Source organism: Musca domestica, unplaced genomic scaffold, assembly GCF_030504385.1.
Source record: "Musca domestica strain aabys unplaced genomic scaffold, Musca_domestica.polishedcontigs.V.1.1 20, whole genome shotgun sequence".
Lineage (NCBI taxonomy): Eukaryota > Metazoa > Arthropoda > Insecta > Diptera > Muscidae > Musca > Musca domestica.
Genome location: NW_026712250.1, coordinates 12636119 through 12651891, shown reverse-complemented (window position 1 = coordinate 12651891; position 15773 = coordinate 12636119). Strand labels below are relative to the sequence as shown.

The following is a 15773-nucleotide window of genomic DNA, read 5'->3' as shown; positions in this document are numbered from 1 at the left end:
AAGGTGCCGTTATATGGGAGCTATACGAAGACAAGGACCTGCACAGACAATTTTTTGTCTTAGGCTGTAGTGTCTATTACGAACTTCAAATACCACGATTTGAAACAATTCCGGTGAATAATAATCGCTAAAATCATCAAAATACCGAATATAGGGAGGTACCTTTATATGGGAGCTATACGAAGACAAGGACCTGCACAGACAAATTTCTGTCTTAGGCTGTAGTGTCTATTACGAACTTCAAATAGCAAATTTGAAATAAATTCAGTGATTGATGTCGCTAAAATCATCAAAATACCGAATTTCGGGAGGTGCCATTATATGGGGGCTATACGAAGACGTGGACCTGCAGAGACAATTTTCTGTCATAGGCTGTAGTATCCATTACCAACTTCAAATACCAAAATTTGAAACAATTCCGATGAATAATAATCACTAAAATCATCAAAATACCGAATATCGTGAGGTACCATTGTGTGGGGGCTATACGAAGAAAAGGACCTGAACAGACAATTTTCTGTCTTAGGCTGTATTACCCATTACAAACTTCAAATGCCAAATTTGAAACAATTCCGGTTAATAATAATCGCTAAAATCATCAAAAAGCCGAATATCGATAGGTACCATTATATGGGGGCTATACGAAGACAAGGACCTGCACAGACAATTTTTTGTCTTAGGTTGTAGTATTCATTACGAACTTCAAATACCAAATTTGAAACAATTCCGTTGAATAATGTCGCTAAAATCATCAAAATACCGAATATCGGGAGGTACCATTGTGTGGGGGCTATACGAAGACGTGGACCTGCACAGACAATTTTTTGTCTTAGGCTGTATTACCCATTACAAACTTCAAATACCAAATTTCAAACAATTCCGGTGAATATTGTCGCTAAAATCATCAAAATACCGAAAATAGGGAGGTACCATTATAAGGGGGCTATACGAAGACAAGGACCTGCACAGACAATTTTTTGTCTTAGACTGTAGTATCCATTACGAACTTCAAATACCAAATTTGAAACAATTCCGTTGAATAATGTCGCTAAAATCATCAAAATACCGAATATCGGGAGGTGCCGTTATATGGGGGCTATACCGAAACGTGGACCTACATTGTCTATTTTAAATACCAAAAGTCCTGCAGACTTAATATACATTCGAGTAAAATTTTATTAACCTACTTCATTTCGTTCGGAAGCTGGAATGATTTCCACAAACGGACGGATATCGCCAGATCGTTGTAGAATTTTTTGCTGATCAAGAATATATGTCTAAAATGTATATTTCGAGGAGAGGTTACAAACGGAATGACAAAGCCATAGAATGTTGGAGGGTACAAAAAGAAGATTTTTAAATATCCATAGGAATCCCTGAGGGTATTTTTCCTGCAAAGCATCTACCAGTTGCATTACCTTTTTAATTCAAAGACCAGCATTTACATCTACAGAACACTTTGTACCCTACACCACAAGGTGTGGTGGTCAGGGTATTATGTCTTTGTGAAATTGTTTGTAACAGGCAAAAGGAAACGAGATAGACCCATAGTTCCTTTTGATGATCTGCATAGAATCACATTCTGAGTCGATTTATGCATGTCCGTCCGTCTGTCTGTCTGTCTGTCCGTCTGTCCATGTATTTTTGTAAACAAAGTACAGTTCGCACTTATTGCCCTATCCAGATGAAATTTTGCACAAATCATTTGTTTGGCCCAAGGACGAACCCTATTAAAATTGGAGATAATTCGTCAAAATTTAGATATAGCTCCCATATATAACTTCGTCCGATTTACTTTTTATTGTGCACCAAACGTCTAATAATTGTCCAAATGGGATGAAATTTGGCACTTACGACCGAATTGAGTCTAGAAGCTAGTATGTCAAATTTGGTGAAAATCGGTTCAGATATAGCTATAGCTCCCACATATACTGTTCATCCGATTTGTTACCTACAGCCGTAATATGCACTCCGTAACAACGATATTCAGGGAAATATATCAAATACAGCTCAGAAATACATTTGCTAAATTTTATCGAGATCGGTTCCGATTTGAATATAGCTCCCATATATAACTTCGTCCGATTTACCTTTTATTGTGCACCAAACGTCTAATAATTGTCCAAATGGGATGAAATTTGGCACTTACGACCGAATTGAGTCTAGAAGCTAGTATGTCAAAATTGGTGAAGATTGGTTCAGATATAGCTATAGCTCCCACATATACTGTTCATCCGATTTGTTATTTTTGTCATCCGCAGCCGTAATATGCACTCTGTAACAACGATATTCAGGGAAATATATCAAATACAGCTCAGAAATACATTTGCCAAATTTTATAGAGAACGGTTCCGATTTGGATATAGCTCCCATATATAACTTCGTCCGATTTACCCTTTCTTGTGCACCAAACGTCTAATATTTGCCCAAATGGGATGAAATTTGGCACTTACGACCGAATTGAGTCTAGAAGCTAGTATGTCAAATTTGGTGAAAATCGGTTCAGATATAGCTATAGCTCCCACATATACTGTTCATCCGATTTGTTACCTACAGCCGTAATATGCACTCCGTAACAACGATATTCAGGGAAATATATCAAATACAGCTCAGAAATACATTTGCTAAATTTTATCGAGATCGGTTCCGATTTGAATATAGCTCCCATATATAACTTCGTCCGATTTACCTTTTATTGTGCACCAAACGTCTAATAATTGTCCAAATGGGATGAAATTTGGCACTTACGACCGAATTGAGTCTAGAAGCTAGTATGTCAAAATTGGTGAAGATTGGTTCAGATATAGCTATAGCTCCCACATATACTGTTCATCCGATTTGTTATTTTTGTCATCCGCAGCCGTAATATGCACTCTGTAACAACGATATTCAGGGAAATATATCAAATACAGCTCAGAAATACATTTGCCAAATTTTATAGAGAACGGTTCCGATTTGGATATAGCTCCCATATATAACTTCGTCCGATTTACCCTTTCTTGTGCACCAAACGTCTAATATTTGCCCAAATGGGATGAAATTTGGCACTTACCAGCGAATTGAGTCTAGAAGCTAGTATGTCAAATTTGGTGAAGATCGGTTCAGATATAGCTATAGCTCCCACATATACTGTACATCCGATTTGTTATATTTGTTACCCACAGCCGTAATATGCACTCCGTAACAACGATATTCAGGGAAATATATCAAATACAGCTCAAAAATACATTTGCTAAATTTTATCGAGATCGAGGTTCAGATTTGAATATACCTCCCATACATAACTTCGTCCGATTTACTTTTATTGTGCACCAAACGTCTAATAATTGTCCAAATGGGATGAAATTTGGCACTTACGACCGAATTGAGTCTAGAAGCTAGTATGTCAAATTTGGTGAAGATCGGTTCAGATATAGCTATAGCTCCCACATATAGTGTTCATCCGATTTGTTATTTTTCTCCTCCGCAGCCGTAATATGCACTCTGTAACAACGATATTCAGGGAAATATATCAAATACAGCTCAGAAATACATTTGCCAAATTTTATAGAGAACGGTTCCGATTTGGATATAGCTCCCATATATAACTTCGTCCGATTTACCCTTTCTTGTGCACCAAACGTCTAATATTTGCCCAAATGGGATGAAATTTGGCACTTACCAGCGAATTGAGTCTAGAAGCTAGTATGTCAAATTTGGTGAAGATCGGTTCAGATATAGCTATAGCTCCCACATATACTGTACATCCGATTTGTTATATTTGTTACCCACAGCCGTAATATGCACTCCGTAACAACGATATTCAGGGAAATATATCAAATACAGCTCAAAAATACATTTGCTAAATTTTATCGAGATCGAGGTTCAGATTTGAATATACCTCCCATACATAACTTCGTCCGATTTACTTTTATTGTGCACCAAACGTCTAATAATTGTCCAAATGGGATGAAATTTGGCACTTACGACCGAATTGAGTCTAGAAGCTAGTATGTCAAATTTGGTGAAGATCGGTTCAGATATAGCTATAGCTCCCACATATAGTGTTCATCCGATTTGTTATTTTTCTCCTCCGCAGCCGTAATATGCACTCTGTAACAACGATATTCAGGGAAATATATCAAATACAGCTCAGAAATACATTTGCCAAATTTTATAGAGAACGGTTCCGATTTGGATATAGCTCCCATATATAACTTCGTCCGATTTACCCTTTCTTGTGCACCAAACGTCTAATATTTGCCCAAATGGGATGAAATTTGGCACTTACCAGCGAATTGAGTCTAGAAGCTAGTATGTCAAATTTGGTGAAGATCGGTTCAGATATAGCTATAGCTCCCACATATACTGTACATCCGATTTGTTATATTTGTTACCCACAGCCGTAATATGCACTCCGTAACAACGATATTCAGGGAAATATATCAAATACAGCTCAAAAATACATTTGCTAAATTTTATCGAGATCGAGGTTCAGATTTGAATATACCTCCCATACATAACTTCGTCCGATTTACTTTTATTGTGCACCAAACGTCTAATAATTGTCCAAATGGGATGAAATTTGGCACTTACGACCGAATTGAGTCTAGAAGCTAGTATGTCAAATTTGGTGAAGATCGGTTCAGATATAGCTATAGCTCCCACATATAGTGTTCATCCGATTTGTTATTTTTCTCCTCCGCAGCCGTAATATGCACTCTGTAACAACGATATTCAGGGAAATATATCAAATACAGCTCAGAAATACATTTGCCAAATTTTATAGAGAACGGTTCCGATTTGGATATAGCTCCCATATATAACTTCGTCCGATTTACCTTTTCTTGTGCACCAAACGTCTAATATTTGCCCAAATGGGATGAAATTTGGCACTTACCAGCGAATTGAGTCTAGAAGCTAGTGTGTCAAATTTGGTGAAGATCGGTTCAGATATAGCTATAGCTCCCACATATACTGTTCATCCGATTTGTTATATTTGTTACCCACAGCCGTAATATGCACTCTGTAACAACGATATTGAGGGAAGTATATGAAATACACCTCAGAAATATCTTTGCCAAATTTTATCGAGATCGGTTCAGATTTGAATATAGCTCCCATATATAACTTCGTCCGATTTACCTTTTATTGTGCACCAAACGTCTAATAATGGTCCAAATGGGATGAAATTTGGCACTTACAACCGAATTGAGTGTAAAAGCTAGTATGTCAAATTTGGTGAAAATCGGTTCAGATATGGCTATAGCTCCCACATATAATGTTCATCCGATTTATTATTTCTGTCCTCCGCAGCCGTAATATGCACGCTGTAACAACAATATTTGGGAAAATATATCAAATACAGCTCAGAAATACATTTGCTAAATTTTATCGAGATCGGTTCAGATTTGAATATAGCTCCCACATATAACTTCGTCCGATTTAACTTTTATTGTGCACCAAACGTCTAATAATTGTCCAAATGGGATGAAATATGGCACTTACGACCGAATTGCGTCTAGAAGCTAGTATGTCAAATTTGGTGAAGATCGGTTCAGATATAGCTATAGCTCCCATATATAATGTTCATCCGATTTGTTATATTTGTTACCCACAGCCGTAATGTGCACTCTGTAACAACAATATTTGGGAAAATATATCAAATACAGTTTAGAAATACATTTGCTAAATTTTATCGAGATCGGTTCAGATTTGAATATAGCTCCCATATATAACTTCGTCCGATTTACCTTTTATTGTGCACCAAACGTCTAATAATTGTCCAAATGGGATGAAATTTGGCACTTACGGCCAAATTCAGTCTAGAAGCTAGTATGTCAAATTTGGTAAAGATCGGTTCAGATATAGCTATAGCTCCCATATATAATGTTCATCCGATTTGTTATATTTGTTACCCACAGCCGTAATATGCACTCCGTGACAACGATATTCAGGGAAGTTTATGAAATACAGCTCAGAAATACATTTGCTAAATTTTATCGAGATCGGTTCAGATTTGAATATAGCTCCCATATATAACTTCGTCCGATTTACCTTTTATTGTGCACCAAACGTCTAATAATTGTCCAAATGAGATGAAATTTGGCACTTACGACCGAATTGCGTCTAGAAGCTAGTATGTCAAATTTGGTGAAGATCGGTTCAGATATAGCTATAGCTCCCATATATAATGTTCATCCGATTTGTTATATTTGTTACCCACAGCCGTAATGTGCACTCTGTAACAACAATATTTGGGAAAATATATCAAATACAGCTCAGAAATACATTTCCTAAATTTTATCGAGATCGGTTCAGATTTGAATATAGCTCCCACATATAACTTCGTCCGATTTACCTTTTATTGTGCACCAAACGTCTAATAATGGTCCAAATGGGATGAAATTTGGCATTTACGACCGAATTGAGTCTAGAAGCTAGTATGTCAAATTTGGTGAAGATCGGTTCAGATATAGCTATAGCTCCCATATATTACGTTCATCCGATTTGTAATTTTTGTCCTCCGCAGCCGTAATATGCACTCTGTAACAACAATATTTGGGAAAATTTACCAAATACAGCTCAGAAATACATTTGCTAAATTTTATCGAGATCGGTTCAGATTTGAATATTGCTCCCACATATAACTTCGTCCGATTTACCTTTTATTGTACACCAAACGTCTAATAATTGTCCAAATGGGATGAAATTTGGCACTTACGACCGAATTGAGTCTAGAAGCTAGTATGTCAAATTTGGTGAAGATCGGTTCAGATATAGCTATAGCTCCCATATATAATGTTCATCCGATTTGTTATATTTGTTATCCACAGCCGTAATATGCACTCCGTAACAACGATATTGAGGGAAATATATCAAATACAGCTCAGAAATATCTTTGCCAAATTTTATCGAGATCGGTTTCAATTTGGATATAGCTAAATTAATATTGCACCAAATGGGCAATACAAGTCCGAATTTAAAAGATACAAATGCTTCGCTGATATCATTCTCCAAATCTTTTCTAGGAAACCCCCTCCTTTCTTTTCCAACAAAATGAAAATGTTATTCTATAATTTTTCTTTGTTCATTTTTTTTTTTTGCATTTCTTTAACTCTTCTCAAAAAAAAAAAAAAAAAACTAAAAATAAATTCATATTATTTTCAAATACAGAAATACAAAGTAAATTACAAAATAATGGATGTGTATTAATTTTTAAAAGTTATAAAGTGTGTATAAAAATTTACAAACTAAGGTTGAAAGAAGAAGAGAAAAATAGTCTTAAAGATCAAGAAATCAAAAAACAGGATTAATACCAAAGAAGCAAGCTGCTAACTAAGAAAAGGAAAAATGATTGGCATTATTTTTCCCCAAGGAATTTCATTTAGTTTCTAGGTGGTACAGCTAAAGTTTGAAGGGCACACTTATTCCCTTTTCCTCCCCCTCCCTCCTGGGTATTTCCTTTTCGAAGAGTATTTATTTAAAAGTGGTTTTGTTTTGTGTGTTTTTTTATTGGATTTTAATTTATTTTTTTAAAATAGTATTTTTGTGTTTTCTTTTTATCTTCTTTTTCTTTTCTTTTATATTAAGCTTTACTTCTTTGCTGTTGTTCAGAGATAAAGAGTACTTCTTAGATGCCTACAATTCTGTGTGTGTTTTTTGTTAATTACAATTAAAAGTAATATAAATTATGCTCCATATAATATCCTTTTTCCTTCCCTTCCAAATTTTGGCCGATCTGGTGGAATGGAGTCGAACCAATTTATTTTTAACAAAAAATAATAAATGGTTGTCGAATGCAGCAGCCTTACTTCTGGGAATCGGAATATATGCAGAGCAGCAGGAAAGAGAGGGGAAACGACGACAATGAAGAGGAGGGTGAAAGTGTGTGTGTGTGGGTGTGAGAGGATGGTTGGTTGGTTTGAAGGTTTACAAGTCTTCATCCTCGTCGGGCAAAGCGGTTTCTTGGGCTTCCTGCAAATCTCTTTCGATTTGTAGTTGCCAGTCCTTGTCCATTTTGACTTCTGGAGGCAGCAAGGCTGGCATGGCCACAAACTCCAAATTGGGATCACCAACCAATTTACGGGCCAACCAAAGGAAAGGTTTCTCAAAATTGTAATTTGATTTGGCCGAGATGTCATAGTACTAATGAGGGATAAAGAGGTATAAAAATATTAACATAATTTCCAAGCATATGCTTTAGAGTTCATTACCTGTAGATTCTTCTTTCTGTGGAACACAATACTCTTGGCCTTCACCTTGCGATCCTTGATGTCGACCTTATTGCCACACAACACAATTGGTATGTTCTCGCACACACGCACCAAATCTCTGTGCCAATTTGGTACGTTCTTGTAGGTAACACGCGACGTCACATCGAACATAATAACGGCACACTGTCCCTGAATGTAATAGCCATCACGTAAACCACCGAATTTTTCCTGGCCAGCTGTATCCCAGACGTTGAATCGGATGGCACCACGATTTGTGTGGAAAATCAATGGATGCACCTCGACACCGAGTGTGGCAACGTATTTCTTCTCAAATTCACCAGTCATGTGACGTTTGACGAATGTTGTCTTGCCGGTACCACCGTCACCGACCAAAACGCATTTGAATGTTGGAATATCTTGTTCGGGTTGTGCCATTTTGGTTTTTTTCTTTCTTCTATTTAGACAATTGACTTTTCAAAAAGAGAAGAGCTGAAAATACAAGAAAGGAAAAGGAAATTGTTAAAACAGATACTAAAAAGTAAAAAAAAAAAACTATAAGTTTGGGCGGGCCGAACTTGGAATAGCCTCCACCATTTGGAACGAATTTGGCAATTTTCAAAAAAATAAAATCCGTTAAAAATTCTGTTAAAATCCAAAAAAAAAAAAATACCAAAACGTAGAACTGCACAGATAATTCTCTGTCTTAAGCTGTATCCATTACGAACTTGAAATACCAAATTTCAAACAATTCCGTCGGATAATGCCGCTAAAATCATCAAAATACCGAATATCGGTAGGTAGCCTTATAGGGGGCTATAGGAAGACGTGAACATACAGGGACAATTTTATGCCGAAAGCTACAGTATCCATTACAAACTTCAAATACCAAATTTGAAACTATTCCGGTGGATAAGGTCGCTAAAATCATCAAAATACCGAATATCGGTAGGTAGCCTTATAGGGGGGCTATAGGAAGACGTAAACATACAGGGATAATTTTATGCCGGAGTCTGCAGTATCCATTTCAAACTTCAAATACCAAATTTGAAAAAATTCCGATGAATAATGTCGCTTAAATAATCCAAACACCGAATATCGGGAGGTACCGTTATATGACGACTACACAAAGACGTAAACCTGCACAGGCAATATTCTGTCATAGGCTGTAGTATCCATTGCGAACTTCAACTACCAAATTGGTCACATTTCCGGTCAATAATGAAGCTAAAATCATCCATATACCGAATATTGGGAGGTACCATTATATGGGGTCTATACGAAGACGTGGACCTGCCCAGACAATTTTCCGTCATAGGCTATAGTATCCCTTACGAACTTCAAATGCCAAATTTGAAACATTTCCGGTAAATAATGTCGCTTAAATCATCAAAATACCGAATATCGGGAGGAACCTTTATATGGCGTCTATACGAAGGCATGGACCTGCACGGACAATTTTCTGTCTTAGGCTGTGGTATCCATTACGAACTTCAAATACCAAATTTGAAACAATTCCGGTGAAAAATGTCGCTAAAATCATCAAAAAACTGAATGTGGGGAGGTGCCGTTATATGGGAGCTATACAAAGACGTGGACCTGAACAGACAATTTTCTGTCTTAGGCTGTAGGAACTATTACGAACTTCAAATACCAAATTTGAAGTATTTCCGGTGAATAATGTCGCTTAAATCATCAAAATACCAAATATCGGGAGGTACCGTTATATAAGGGCTATACGAAAACGTGGACCTACATGGCCCATTTTCAATACCCAAGGTCCTGCAAATATAATATTCATTTGAGTAAAATTTTATCAATCTACTTCAATTCGTTCGGAAGCTAGAGTGATTTCCACAGGCGGACGGACGGAAGGACATCACTAAATCGACATAGAATTTTATGCTGATCAAGAATATATATATAAACCTTATGGGGTCTAAAATGTATATTTCGAGGTGTTACAAATGGAATGACAAACTGAATGTACCCTTCATGCTATGGTGGAGGGTATAAAAATTGCAGAAAAAATTTCGGATAAGGATAACAGTCGATCATGGAATATGCTAATTGTTACATATAGATGGGAGATCTATGCAGTGCATGCTATTGTAACAGGACTTTGATGAAGGTATGCTTTGGTTCCCCATAGATAAAACAAGTGCCAGACGGACTTGTGGGGAAAATTAACATCAAAAGCCTTTGAGAGGTCTTCAAAACATTGAATGTCTATCAGAAAAACTTTTATAGAAAGGATACCTCAAAGGTTTACAAATAGTAGACCTTATAAATGTCAGAAGCCATCCCAACTATGGGAAGGTCTTCCATAAATCTCCAACCCATCCAGTGGGTATTCTACACCCAGAAGACCTTAAGACATAATTGATTTCTTTATCTTGAATTTATAATGCCTTCGACGAACTAGGAACTGTTTTCCGAACCTATGGCATTTGAAATGACAGAAGTCATCCCAACTATGGTAAGGTTTTCAATAAATCTCCAGCCCATCCAGTAGGTATTCTACACACAGAAGACCGCTCAAAAAGACCTTAAGACATAACAGAGATTTCTCTATCTTGAATTTGTAAATCCTTCGAACTAGCAACTTTTTTCCGAACCTATGGCATTTGAAATGACACAAGACATCACAACTATCGTAAGGTCCTCTATAAATCTCTAGCCCATCCGGTAGGTATTATACACACAGAAGACCTCTCAAAAGTCCTTAAAACATAACTGATTTCTTTATCTTGAATTTATAAATCCTTCGGACTAGGAACTTTTTTCCAGACCTACGGCATTTGAAACTCCTGCAATCTTTTAAAGAATTTAATGTCTTCCCATATTGGTTTTGTCTCTTTCATTTTACGTTTGTTTTCCCATTCTCACATTATCCTTTTCGGTTCTTTTTTTCACTTACTCTACAAATGCTTGGCTTTATTTTTTGTTTCTTGTTTTTTTCGACGTAGTGTAGAACCGGCTTCTTTTGTAAAATCGATTTCCCCACAGCCAAGTTGTTGTAAATTGTTTTTTTTTTCGGCGGCTTTGGTTGTTGTGGTTTTTTTTTTCTTAAACAGGATTTCAACCAGAAAAAAATATGTCACTTATTTCAAAAATTGTGTATTTCTGCAATCAACGACAACAACAAATAATTAACAAATAAATTTTTTTGGCGTTGATATTTTTTCCAGTGAAGATCCTTTCTTTAACAAGGACGAGTGATGACTGAAGAGACAAGGCAGGGAATGAACTTAAGGTACCCTTAAAACGAAGATCTAAGCTAAAGGGCGACAAGAACAACCGCAAAGGATCAGAGGAAAAAAGAAAGGTAGAGTAAATACACCACCACAAATTACTTTACAACGCTCCTTAGGTAGGTAGGACAAGCAAGCGCGCACACAACAAGAAAAGAGAAGCAAAAACAAAATGCATGTTTCCGTTCTGCGTTAAAGTAAAAATAAAAAAGAACCAGCTGTTTGCAGCAGCAGGCATTTCATCAGTTGGCATTGTGTTGCCTGCCATCTTCGAGAAGGCAATACACAAATCTTTACACGATCACACTCTTCTTTGTTATTTTTTTTTTGCATCAGCAATTTCACAGTAAAAACAACAGGAGGAGCAGTTGAACTCTGGCAAAGAAGATGCACAATAAAATATAAAGAATTAGGAATAACCCCTGGAATTCGAAAAACACACACAAAACCGACGGCAGATGTTAAGGTGAATTCGATAGAAGAGGAAAGATGGAGATTACAAAGGAGTGGAAGGGGAGATAAAAGGAAATCATAATAGCAATTATGGAAATTTGTGACAAAATAGTAATAGAATATTGCGAAAGGAAATAGGTTTATATTGGTGGCATGGGGTTCGATGGAAATCTACAGATTCTAGGACCTATATTCATTGAAGATATACAGGTATTCTTCCATGATAATGAATGACTTATGTTTCTGCTGATTTTCTGCTAAAAGAATTCCTTAAATGATCAAATCGGATGAATCATATATATGGGAGCTATAGCTATAACTGAACCGATTTTCAGCAAATTTGATGAACTTGCTTCTGGACTGAATTCGGTCGGATGTGCCAAAATGCAGGTCATTTGGATTGATATTAGCGATTTGCTGCACAATCAACCCGAAATCGGTTGGTGATAAATATGGGAGCTATATCCAAATCTGAACCAATCCTGATAAAATTTAGCAGAGGTATATCTGGGCTGTACCTGATAGCTTGTACCAAATGTCATTCTTGAGGGGTGCATATTACGCATGTGAAGGACTTTAAACCCCAAATCGGATGAAACATATATATGGGAGCTATAGCTATATCTGAATAGATTTTCACCAAATTTGTAGTACTTGCTTGTAGACTGAATTCGGTAGGTTGTGCCAAAAATCAGATAATTTGGACTGATATTGGCCATTTGGTGCACAATTAACCCGAAATCGGTTGAAGATATATATGGGAGCTATATCGAAATCTGAACCGATTCTCAGCAATTTCAATAGGGTTCATCGTTGGGCCAAACAAATATTGTTTGGAAAATTTCATCTCAATCGGATAATATATGCGACCTGCACAAGAATACATGGACAGAGGGACGGACTGACATGCATAAAGTAATTCTATGAAGGTCTTCAAAATTACCTATGGGTCTATCTCGCTTCCTTCTCCATGTAAAAAACAAATGCACGAAGTCATAATACCCTTACCACTGTGTAGTGTAGGGTACAAACATTAAAATACAATGCATGGAAGAGAACAATATGAAGTATTCCTGATAAATAAAGTCTTTTGGAGCCTTTTTGTGTAACGAAGATTTCTAGACGGTCTTCTAATGGCCAGGGGTCTGCAAAGGGTCACATAGATGCAGAAGAACTACTCAAGACCTTCGTGACATTTCTTCTATTCCTAAATCATATATGGCTGTCTCTATATATACTTGTTGCAGGTCTTACAATATCTCCGAAGAGCTTTTTCAGTGCTTCCCGCATAGAATACTATGTAGAGATTTCGTTGAGTTTTTGTTCTGCATAATAAACACCATTTCTCAGAAGGCCTTTTTTACGTACAAGATATTTCTAAAGGTTTTCTATACCTAGAACTTTGAGGTCTTCCATATATCATATATAATAATCATAAATAATAAATGCGACCTGCACAAGAATACATGGACAGGGGGACAGACTGACATGCATAAAGTAATTCTATGAAGGTCTTCAAAATTAACTATGGGTCTATCTCGCTTCCTTCTCCATGTAAAAAACAAATGGTTTTCTATACCTAGAACTTTGAGGTCTTCCATATATCAGCTTTGTGGCTGTCTACCATATGTATATTGAAAGCATTTTGGGCCAGCCATGCATTGAAGAACTTCCATGGGACATCTACACTTGAAACTCCAAAAGCTCCAGGCAGTCTATGTGTGTAGGTATTTTAAATAAGGAAGGACTTGTATGCATTGAAGACACTGATGAGAACTTTAATGTATAAAAGACTCCCAGTAGCTTTTTTATAAAAAAGACCTACTACATGTGGATTGCATCAACAGAAAGTCCTCTATGTATTGCTACTCCAATTGGTAGATATACCCGTGTTAGAAGTTTTTAAGATTTGCAAATTTCTGAAATAAAAAATTAAATGAATTTCTAACAAAATTTCCTAAAAACTATACAAATCTTTGTTATGTTGTTCCCTTGTTTATCTCATCAATGTCATTTTCCAGTAATAATTCCTATTAGCTTCTAAAATTCCATTAAGTTGAAATTTTCTGAAAAAAAAAACTAAAATATATTAAAATGGTTTCCTTGAATAATCTCTAATTTTACAAATCTGTATTGTTTTTTATCTGCGATTTTTCTCTCATACACTAAAATCACAAAATTTTTCTCATCCTTAAATTCTCAAAAAATAAATTCTAAGCACTCATCTCAGATTCTGCAGTTCAAAAAAAATTAAAAATTATTAAAATTTTGTCATGATACGATTTTGCTTTTAATGATTACTTATAGCTGGTTTCTTCCCCATATTTATTCTATGAATCATCGCCATAGAAAAGCACACGTTTCTGGCTACGCAAAATAAATTAAATTTGGATTCACACAAAGAAACAACCGGGCGGCATGTGTGGTCAATCATATTGATGTAGCCTTGTGGACATGGAGTTGAGAAACACGAAAAAGCCATGAAGGGAAACAAACGAAAAAAGAAAAACAACGCAAACACTTCTGGCGCCAAAACTTCAAGTTCATCACACACATTCATTCAAACAAGTAGAGAGAGAGGTGAGTAAATGCATTAAATGGATGAGTGGCGTGTCTATGGACTACAACTCTTTTTAGAAGATCAATAAATGGCAAATAAAGGAAGCAAATTAGATGGGCGAAAAATAATTAACAAATATTAACCGAAGTTAAAAAATAAATGAATAAATGGAAGTTTGTTGCCATGTTAAATAACAGAGTCACAAACTGTCAACAACGTCAAATACAGCAGGTCATTTTAACGAAAAACAAAAAAAAAAAGGTTGAGGGTCGCTGCAAAAAAAAATGCCTAAACCAACCTAACCTCAATCTTTATGAATGACGATTTTATTGAGAAAAGTCAGTATGTGGTTACAAATTAGGGATTTTTTGAAAATAATTGAGCAAACTATCAAAACATTGCCTTGTCTTACAAATTCTATTGATATTTCCATGTAAACATAAAAAGAAACATTAACAACGCCAAGCGGGCGAACGAACACATGTTTTCCTCATGTGCGAAAAAAAAAAACTTTTTGAAATCAACGACAAGATTGTCAGCGTTCGCGTCACGTCGGCAGAGATGTCTGCAAAGCGCAAAGGCTACATTTGCAATGCATCACACAAGAATGCGTAAATGGAAGGTGGCGTCGTCAGCACATAATATAAAGGAATATGGACAAATTTCATCATAATTTGTAATTTCCAACATGCCCTACTCCCATATAAATCGCACTTATTCACGTTTCGGTTTGCTTTTGCCATAGAATATTCTACAAACTTTCGGCATTTTTTGTGATTTTGCACACACACTCACGCACACACATATAAAAATTCAAATACACCGTATAATGAGAACCGACGAAGAGAACTCCACTCCACGCTATTGCCGATGAGTTGAGTAAATGATGATTTAATAAGTTTTTTCTTGCAATATGTAATTATAATTTAAACAATTATTTAATTTAGTGTTAAATCGTTGCACATACTTTTTTGCTAATTCTTTTGTGGTGAATCTGAGGATCCTTGGTGTTTTTCGTGGCCAGCAAATTCCTTATAACACTTGGAACACACAACTTTCAATTGACTTGACTGCAAAAATCCGGGAACGATGAAAAAGCTTGTCTCGTTGACAATTCAATTGTGTGTGGCCGTGGCTACACTGGCGAAAGCGTTGTTACGTTAATGTATGACAAACTGTGTTATCATTTTCGAGTGAATTTCGTTGGACTTTCATTGAAGGCTGTCATTGAAGCATAGGTTTTGTTAGAAAATATAATTTATATTTACATAGGCAAATTAGAATTTCTTTTACAATGTAAAGAGGGGAAATTAA

The 15773-nt window shown here is 36.1% G+C and overlaps 1 protein-coding gene across 1 annotated transcript; it reads right to left on the bottom strand.

The window, feature by feature from the left end:
- Nucleotides 1-7676: 7676 nt before the first annotated feature.
- On the bottom strand, nucleotides 7677-15586 carry LOC101897713 (GTP-binding nuclear protein Ran). The gene is made up of 3 exons (XM_005191880.4): nucleotides 15427-15586; nucleotides 8196-8684; nucleotides 7677-8127 (listed from the first exon to the last, which is right to left on the bottom strand). The coding sequence occupies exons 2-3, from the start codon at nucleotides 8628-8630 to the stop codon at nucleotides 7912-7914; spliced, it is 651 nt and encodes a 216-aa protein (XP_005191937.1). The 5' UTR covers nucleotides 8631-8684; nucleotides 15427-15586; the 3' UTR covers nucleotides 7677-7911.
- Between the last annotated feature and the right edge of the window lie 187 nt (nucleotides 15587-15773).

Coding starts and splice junctions, on each gene's coding strand:
- LOC101897713 (XM_005191880.4), bottom strand. CDS start 8,630: ATGGCACAACCCGAACAAGATATTCCAACATTCAAATGCGTTTTGGTC. Junction 8,128..8,195: donor ACAGAAAGAAGAATCTACAG/GTAATGAACTCT, acceptor ATCCCTCATTAG/TACTATGACATCTCGGCCAA.